Here is a 9,911-nt window from a genome sequence, read left to right on the forward strand (position 1 = left end):
TATTAAAATAATAAACTTCATATTTTAGTGATAGTAAAATATCCAGTATGGTTGAAGTAAATTCAATGTAGAATGTATTCCTCTCTGTGTAAATCAAGTGAAATAGGGTAATGTTTTAAGCTGACTAGCATCGACCGCAGAGGCAAGAAGTCTGTTCTAGCAAAATTGGTGGACACCTCAAAATTTGCCATTTTGCTGTATTCCAGGTGGCATAACATCTGGCTGGAGACTGACAAAGGTGATCATAATGGGTTTGTGTTCTTATTTCTACATAGCTCACTTAAAATTTTCATTCTTAGTAATTTGGCCACATTTATAATCATGTTCATTTTAATGATGTGTAAAAATCTGTTGTTGAATGTCCTTTTGTGTTCCCTGTGGTACTAATAGAACAAAAATTACTAGCTTTCAGAAATTAGATTTTATTTTACAGATTGGTTTTTTTCCCCAGAAAAAACCCTTAGAATAGCATGTTTGGGAGTTTTGAAATTATGTGTAATTAACTAAAATCACTATAGTAACCTTAGTTTTTGCAGAGTTTTTGGCAATGCCTGAAACCAAGACACGTTGTAAAACCACAGTTATACTGGAGGGAAAAAAAGAGGATTTCCTCATACTTACAGCTGCATTGAAGGTGAAAAATTAAGAGAAATCTTCCTTTTCTAATTAAAATTTTAAGGCTCCACTTAATGCTTTAATTAGCTTTTCTCAGCTTCTACTCCCACTGCTGGATATTCTCCTAGACCCTAGGTTGCTTTAATGCTTCAGTTGGTTGCTCTGTATTTTTTTGAGGGAACTGATGGAGGCGATATGAAAACGTTATGCTAATAAGTTACCCTATTCCCTCAGAGTTCCTCCTGCTGGAAAACATTTTCAGTGCTGCTTCTCCATCTCTTTCTGCCACACAGTTGCAACTCAGGAGAGTATCTGCTGGAATTGGATGTTAAATTAATTCACTTTTTACCATGCCATACAGAATAGTTGCTTGCGTGTAGCAGATGACATTGCTGAAGAGCTACATAAAATGACTCTTTTCCCTTTGAAGTATTTGTATCCAGCATCCAGTATCTAGGCTCTGTCTGTCCTGTGTCAAGTTCTGGATAAGGCATAAAAGCTGAGGCTGATGTGTTTCTATCCTTGTATCAGATAGCAGAGCTGATATTACATATCATTTCTTCATAAGTGCTATACTATTTCTGTTTTTCACTTTCAGTTTTTCCAGTTGAGGAATATTTTTGAAATTTAAATATTTCTGTGCTCTGATCTCATATTATTTGTCCTTTTGCAGTGTGAGTAAATGTTTGAGAGCTTTAAATTACAAGGAAGTGTTAAGAAAAAAAGTCAGGGTGGAATTGAGAAAATCTTAGTAGAACCTAAGCAATATTCTAACTTCTTATATTTTCAGTTCTGTTTTTTCTTAAATTTTACAATATCCTTACCTTGCAGGTTTTATCCCTTTTTGGCTTAAATTTTAAGAAAAACAGTAAATGTAGTACCTTGCAAGTAACTGACATTAAATGTGATGGTTAGAAAGCAGCCCTGTTGATTACTAATGCTCTTAAGTTATTTGTTCATATATAGTCTAAGAGAAGTTTTATCTATAATGACCAAAAAAGCTATTTGGGAGAGAGCACTGTTAAAGTTGATAAATCTTGCACTGGCAATGTTGTTTATTTTAATTCCCATTTGAAATACGCTATCTTTACATTCTTCTGAAAACCCAGGCCAGAGTGGTAATGAGTTTGAATAAGACAGTTGTATAGGTCGAGTTTCTTATGGTGGATCTATTTAGCAAGATGCTGCTTCAACAGCTGTGTTTTTTGAAAAGTCCAGCATGGTAAGTACAATGAGAATGCTCTGCAGTTTGAGGTTTGAAGAGCTGAGGAAGGATTCAAGAAGATGTTCTTCCAATTGGATGGACAGCTGCAGAAGATGCCAGGGTATGGAGCAGAAGTTGATGCTGTTGATTTCAAATTCAGTAGTCTTCAAGGCCTAGGAGTTTTTCCTGACTGAAGATATCATTTAGGACACATGGCTAATCCCATTAGCCAAATAACTTATTTTAATCATCTGACCTCAGATTGCCCACCTCTGCTGGAGCAAAAGAAACTAAGAAGGGGCTTCTGCAAATCTTGCAGTGTATGAAACAATAATTCCCCTACTGTGGAGTTCAAAAGGTTGACAGCAGATGGGGCTTTTAGCACGTGTCCTACCATGTATGGTGGTGGGCATTGCTAATGTATGTGATAATACTGTAATCTAGTCTAATCCACTCCTTCTGGTGGTGCCTAGCTAGATTGTTCCTGATAGAGGGATTTGCATGCAGTTGTAATATTTGTTTCTTAAGACAAAGTTCTGAAGCCTTGGGAGCACTTTATGGGTTGGGGTTTTTTCCCTCTCTAGCCTTTTCTCTTAAAATAGAGAGAAAAATACCAAAGGGATTGCATTTAAAAACTCTCTTGACTTAATAAAATGTTAGGGTTAAAAAGTCAAGGAAAAAAGTTCTGAATTAAAGCTTTTTATTAGCCTGCTTTAAATGTAGCTTCTGGGATCATTCCTTAAAATATAGTCCTTAGCTAAGTAAGTATATGCTATTAGTCAAATATTAAGACATGTTCTGGATTTGGTTTAAATGACTCTACAATTGAGCGCGTATCCACCCCCTTCACTTAAAATAATTGTAAGAAACGATTAATCTCACAATTTTCCTCCCAACCACATCAAAACTAGTAGATGTTAGAAACCAAAGAGTTTTAACCTGCTGGTTATTGTGTTTCTTGTGAGAGTGTCCAAAAAGAAATACCAGGGGTACTATAAAAAGCAGAATGGGAAGTATTAATTTTTTTTATTGCCATGGAGTCATATTTCTCGTACCAAACCCCTATCATTTTCCTCTTGTCATTTGTCACGTAGACAACCTTTGTCTTTCCTCAACTATTGTCTGATCTTTTAGATGGCCTTTGGAGCAGTTTTTTGGGGTGTGGGTTTTTTGTTTTTGGTTTTTTTTTGCAAATTGGAACCCAGAGTTGACTATAGTATATGAAGTATAAGAGAGTAATAAAAGTGAGAGTAATAAAAGTAAGAGTAATAGCTTGGGAAAGACAGGTGAGTGGTGGGGTTTCCAGTTACAGCCTATATGAGTGTCAGTGGGATGAATGTACCAGTTACTGAAGTAGTTTTAGAAATTGTGTGCAGACAATAATATAGTTTTGCCTGTGAAAGTTTTGGGGCTTTTTTTGTTTGGTTTTTGGGGGGATTTGGGTTTTGGGTTCTTTTTTTGTTTTGGGATTGTTCTTTTTTTTTTTTTCTTCTTCAAGTATGAAAAAATGCAGATGGGAGAGAAAAAACCTTAAATATTGGACATTGGATAAAGAGTGTATGTTATTGATACTGTACACAGAGCATAAGGTGACCATTGTGCTAAATTCTGTATGAACAAAAATAAAAGCCAAGGAGCTCATGATAATGTTTTTTGAGAAATACAAGATAATATGGAAATTCATGTACATGATACAGCTATACATGTATCATGTGTGTATCATTATCTTAGTTATTCAAAATGGCATTTTGAGTAATGGACATTAGAGATTCGTTAAGGCCAACTAGTGCAAATGAACTGATGTCATTCAGGTCCAAGGAACTGCACTGTTTAATACTTTGTGGGCAGTCTGTCATGAATTTTTTAATGAACTATAACTGATACTTGAGAATTGGACTACTGTCCCTTTGTAAAGACTTTCAGCATGGTTTATAGTTGCAGTGTCCTTTTGTGTAAATAGGAATGTGTGAAATCACAGAAAACCTTTTGCAAAATTGTCACATTTCCTTACTGTAGAAGGTATCTCACCTGCTTCCATGTGACAGGTATGAAATTTTTCTGAAGAGCAACCTTGTCTCAAAGTCTATCACACTGGTTTTGCAGGGTGGGTGATGCACTTGAAGTGGATTCACAAGCTTTGCATTCACACTAGTAGGAAGGCATTACCTCTTTTGATGCAGATAGTTGCAGCCTACTTCTACCTATGCTTGTGTAGTTTGTATAACCTAAAGGTATTTGTATAACCTAAATGGTGTAAGGATAGTTACTGAATTGTGTACTGAACTGTTTTGCTCTTAGACTCAGCTTGGATGAGTTTGTCTTGCTGGAACTTGAGCCCTCTTGGTTTAAAGGCACCACTGATAATCTGAAATCTGTACCTGAAAATTAGCTGTAATCAAAGACCTTGCCTGAAATCAGAGACTTAAAGGGTGAACTTACTTGCCTTTTACATTCAGTGACATAATTGCAGCATATATATAGTAGAATGGATATGTTGGGTTTTCTCGTTTGCAAGTAGTGACCGCCTGTTGCTTTTGATCTAAGATTTCTAAAAACAAACCAAACCACTTATTTTAAAAGCTTTTTGTGATACTTTTGAAAACACGATAATTCAGTTGATTTCTTTGTATTCATTATATTCAGTACAGTGAGCTGTAAATTCTTATCTGCCACTGCTGTATATTTAATGCCTACTTAAGATACTCTGAGGGTTTGTTTGTGAGTAACGAGGAATTCTTTGAGAGAATCTCATACACTCTGCATTCAGTCCACAGCACAATTCAGGTTTAATGAACCAAATGTTTCTAGACAAATTTGGAAGGAACCATCTATGGGTGGTTACAGATGCCCACTGCTATTGACTGGGTTTTTTGAGCAAAAATGTAAAATATTTAAATTTGGGCCATCTTGGAATCAATTGACTTTGGTTGTTCAGTTTTAGACTTTAGTGCCTTTACTGGTTTTGAATGAGTGTCAATGCCCAGCAAATACAGCACAAGGCTGTTGGTATCACAGATGGTTACCTAAAATGACTGGCCACTTCTGAAAGTGTCAGTTCCACAGTCCTGTCTTCATTATGTATGGATACTACTGCCTAACCTGGCTCACTGAGTTCCAAAGGATACTTAAAGCTATTAAGCAGTGTGGTTCTACATGTGAAAGGTGATATTGTGTACAATTACATTATTGGACTTTCTTTGCTTGTACATATTTGACTAAATTTCATAGACGAGCTTTGACACCAGGCAACTGCTCTAGAGATGTATCTTTAAAGTGCTTGAATGAGTCTCGCTACTCTTCTAACACGACAAATGGAGAGTAATTTTAAAATTGCTAGATAAATGCTAGCCAAGTTAGGTAAAAAGCTAACTCATTGTATCTGCCAAAGGGTATCTGTTCCTTTATAATGTATAAGCAGGTTTACTGTTTGGAATGAAACTTTTACCTAATGTCTTATTTCTTGATATTTGCGTTCAGATATGTTAACTTTGCAATGTTTTTACAATATGAAAAATAAATACATGATAAGCATTGTTTACGAGACAAACATTTCACAACGGGAATTCCATGCTTATTTTTGGTCTTCTCTCTTCTTAACCTAACTCCTTGGGTAATGCAGGGTTCCCCTCAACTAAGAAGTTGAGAAAATGAGGACTTGTCTCTAGCTACTTACTATGGCCGTTTATATTCTGCAGTGATACTTGATCCTGCAGATATAGGCAGTGAAACATTCCAGATCTGAGTGTAGTCTGACATTAATAAAATGCTTCCTACACATCTGGTATCAGCTGAGAATTTTGAGCCAAATTATGCATGTTAGATAAGCCAAGTAGGAATGGTATTCCTTATAGAACTAAAAAAATAACTTGTTCGAAGGAATAATTTGGAGAAAAGGTAAGCTGAAATCTGTAGATAAAAACTCAGGTTTGTTTTCTGTAATATCAGTTTAGAAAAATCAAGAGAATATTTAATAAGATGCAATCAATGCTGTTTGGGATACCCTGTTACAAGAAAAGCTGTTTCTTGCTGTTTATCTGAAACAATTGCTGTGTTTCTGTTCTTACAGTATTTCTGACTGCCTCTACAATATTAATTTTCTGGCTACATTCTTTAACAGTAACATATATTTTAAAGTAAAGAACAGATGGTCATTAATCATTCTTTGAGAGTGGTTTTCTTCTAAATCTGACTTGGTCCTGTTGGTAGAGTAATTGTTTCTAACTCTGTAACTCTGTTTCTAACTTACTCTTTTCTTTCCCATGGAAGCAGTCCTAAAAAAAAAAATCTTCTTTTCTGAACCTGTTGTATATGGATATTGTACTTTACATGTGACTGCATATGAAAGTATGTTATCAATGGGAGTATGCGTACATACTGACCTTCCATCCCATAGTGCTGAAGCCATTTGTATGCACTCTGTGCAAGGGATTTTTAGGACAAAAAAGTTCCAGCCAGTCTTGTGGGACATGACCAGTCTTAATGACACACCACAAAATCTAATGCAGAATAGCCTGGAATAAAGTATGTCAAACCACATTTCTTGGAGGAATTAGGAAGTAGGTTAAACTGCATTCCTCCCAGTTGGAGGAGACTTGGAAAGGCAAACATTATTATTAAAATTAGTCAGAGCTTGATCAGAATTGTGGAATGAGTCTTCCTTTCTGCAAAACGGGAAAGGACTAAGTAGTTTATATTCTTGAAAAGCACTCTTCACAGCTCTCTGCCCACTTGACACCTTATTTTGAAGTATTTCTTCAACTGTGATTTGGAGGGAGGAGTCATCCTTGAATCAGCACCCCTGCTTTCCCCTGCACTAAGTTTTTTGCTTATTTGGAGTTTCAAAAAGACCATTGTATTGGGATTATATAATTATATACAGACTGCATTTGTCTCTGTCATGAGGTCCGTGCTGGCCTTGGAGAGCAATTTATAGTGCAAATGTGTATATCACTGTAAGCTCAGTTCTTTTAAAAACAAGAAAAAAAAGTAGACCTTATTTGGCCATGTTACGAGGCAAACTCTTTTATCTGTCTGTCTATGTGAGCATTTGTGCAAATAGGCAGTCATCTGCTGCATACCATTGCAGATCAGGCTCTTACTACCTTTCAGTTTACTCCTTCAGAAGCCACGTTCGTACAGGACCTTTTCATTGTCTTGAACACAGACCTTTCCACACTGACAGGCTTGCTATTATATTTTTATATATGTGTGTATATGTATATAAAAAATATCCCCTGTGGAAAAGCAAAGGAAAAATTGAGAGAGAATTGTCACTCGGTTCTCAGTATCTGTAATAAACCTAAACAGTCACGGTGCTGATGGAAAGGGTAAACATAGAACTAATATCTTTTTACAAGAATTTGCTTTTGTTAATAGCAATAGATAACATGAACAAAATTAGTCTCTTGCAAGCCTGCTCTTTACTCTCTTTGAAACAATAGGAAGCCAGTTAAAATACTCATGCTACACATTTTCCATTGTTATTTCTATCAACAACTAATATCCAGTATTTATTTATTTTCAGTTCTGTTTTCACTAGGGCTTTTGAGATTGTATGGCCTAATAAATTCACTTTAATATTTTAAAGGAGTACCAGTATAGCCTACAGGTCAAATTTCAAAACTATATCCCATAAAATTTTGTTATAAATAACTATAAATGTTACCTGTGTGTCTTCCTTGCAATAACTGTTCATGCATACTGCTATAGGGATAGGATCTGCAAGGTGGTGAATGTTTCAGCACCTAATAAAAGCAGATTGAACTCGGAATGTGTTAGAAACTCCTTCCTTCATTATACATGCTATTTATGCAGTCAGTAACTTTTTTTAACTACTTTTTTAACATCATAGTTGTCTGTGCTAGAGAATGCTGGCGTTCTGGACAGCTGAAGTATGATTATAGGTAAAATATTCTAGGGTTTTGTACTCATTGGTGAGATTAATTTCTTTCCAATATTGGGGAAAATGCTTTCGTGTTCCTCTGTCTCTGAATGTGGTAGAGTAAGAAGGCATGTCTGCTTTGGTCAATGCAGTGAATCCCTAGGACTTCTATGTAATTACATCCTGCGCTCTACTCCCAATTAAGGGTTTTTCCATTGGCAAAGTGCTACTTTTTCTCTAAGTACTTCCTTTTCCTGATATATGAAGAAGCTGGATTCCCACCAAAGCTTCCCTGCAGTCTCAGGTTGTTTCAAGCTTCCTCTACATAAAGGGGGAGGGGGGGTGAGGGGGTGGAAATGGCTGGCAACTGTGCATCTGCGTTTTTTTAAAGAAAATTTAAATATCTAGTAGACATTTGGTGACACATTTTAATCTCTTTGGAGTTGATGAGCCATTCTTTTACAACAGTTTGACATTTCAGCAATTTCTACTCTCAAGTATATAAGGGGACTAATCTACCTCTCTACTGTGTAAATTATATTTTATCACTTTTCTTTCCATTTTTTTATGTAAGGTTATATTTAGTTTCTATTCTCACTATTTTAAGGTAGCATAATTCAAAAATTCTTTCTTTCAAATTAACTTCCAAATTAATAAATTTCTAAGTTGACTTCAGAACTGACCTTCTCATTTTTAGGTTGATATTCCCCTTTCAGGTTTTTGGTGGAGTTATGGTCTCAGGACTGAGCTTTTAGAAGTTAATGTGAAAAATGGCACAGCACTTTGTAATAGCTAAGGAAAATGCAATAAAATACAGACAAATGATTTTCTGCTTAAAAGTTTTTTGCAGCTATGCCACAGAGTGAAAATCAAACGTGATGGTGATTGGTTGCATGTTGATTAACTTCAATAAGAATTTACAGCAATTAGTTCCGGTTTGCTATAGAGTCTTGCCTGAGTCATAAATCCTTTAGGATTTGCTGAACATCCTGAACAACTGAGTGAAGATTTACATTACTTCTCTTTAAAATTTTTTTTCTCCAGCAGCAGTTTAATGACGAGTTCTTGTTCATCTGACGACATCGATCAGGAGGAAATCCAGCTCGCTTTGCAGGCTGCTAAAATTGCCACACGAGAAAAGATCAGATCCAGATTTCATGGCAGTAATGATCTCATTCACCGCCTTTTTGTCTGTATCTCAGGTATGAAAGTAGCCTTTTATTCTGAATATAAAAACTATTTCATCCTTTTTGGGTTTTTGGTGCACATAAAGTTATGGTAGAATGGACTAGAGATGAAGTTCCTGGAAGACTGGTTTGGGTCCTAAGTTGCGGGCTGGTCTAGAAAGACCTGCTACCTGATGGGAACTTAACAGAATCTTAGACTTGTAGTAATGAAGGGTTTGGGCATGCAACAAGTTTGACTTCAAAGTGCTTCCTTTTTCTTGGTGATGCATTATGTGTTCTGGGGAAGAAATTTGATGCAGCAGTTGTATTTTGATGCTAAAGGAACCTCTCAGTGTTTCCTGCCAAAGGACAAGGAAGAGATGTATCAAACTGCAGGTGGCATAAAGGCAGAATGTAACTTGGTCATTATGCAAAATTAGTTTGTTTAAATGTTCAATTTTTATTCCTAACACAAGAAAGTAATCCCCTCAAAAATAAATATGAGGCAACAGGCAAATTTAAATACTTTTTTTTAAGGGTGATGTAATAGTCTAGTAATGGCTTACCTGTTTTCTCAAACTCCTAGGTGTTGCTGACCAGCTGCAGACAAACTATGCTAGTGATCTGAGAAGTATCTTAAAGACCTTGTTTGAAGTTATGGCAACCAAACCCGAAACAGAAGACAAGGAAAAGCAAAAGAAAGGTAAAGAGACCTAAACATTTGTTTTCTATAGTGAATTTCTGCTGGTAGATCCCCCATGGGGATCCACGAACTATTTGACAAGAATTTCCTTAACATTTAGTTAACTTTTTGACAGGACTCACTGTATAGCGATTTGACCTAAGTTTAAAAAAAGTCATGGAAACAGACTGTAAACAGGTTGAAGTCACTGGCAGTATAGGTATGCAGGAGTATGTCTTGAGGCAAATATTGAAAGAGTTAAAGCCTTCAGAGTGTGTCTGCTCGTTTCTGTATTCCTGTGTATAACGAATAGCCCATATGATCATAACATAATGTATGCAGAGTTTGGACTTCATAGATATT

The 9,911-nt window shown here is 36.0% G+C and overlaps 1 protein-coding gene across 3 annotated transcripts in view; it reads left to right on the forward strand.

Moving 5' to 3' along the window:
• The window catches only part of ZFYVE28 (zinc finger, FYVE domain containing 28), an 82,715-nt gene that overhangs the window by 55,538 nt on the left and 17,266 nt on the right, over positions 1-9,911 (forward strand). The window contains exons 8-9 of one of the 3 annotated variants that reach the window (XM_009699538.1): positions 8,748-8,902; positions 9,453-9,569. In XM_009699538.1, the coding sequence (XP_009697840.1) occupies positions 8,748-8,902; positions 9,453-9,569 (272 nt within the window). Of the gene's footprint in view, positions 1-8,744; positions 8,903-9,452; positions 9,570-9,911 lie in introns of all 3 variants that reach the window. The other 2 variants (XM_009699537.1, XM_009699539.1) reach the window with 2 other exon arrangements.

This window comes from Cariama cristata, unplaced genomic scaffold (genome assembly GCF_000690535.1).
Source record: "Cariama cristata isolate BGI_N322 unplaced genomic scaffold, ASM69053v1 scaffold11774, whole genome shotgun sequence".
Taxonomy (NCBI): domain Eukaryota; kingdom Metazoa; phylum Chordata; class Aves; order Cariamiformes; family Cariamidae; genus Cariama; species Cariama cristata.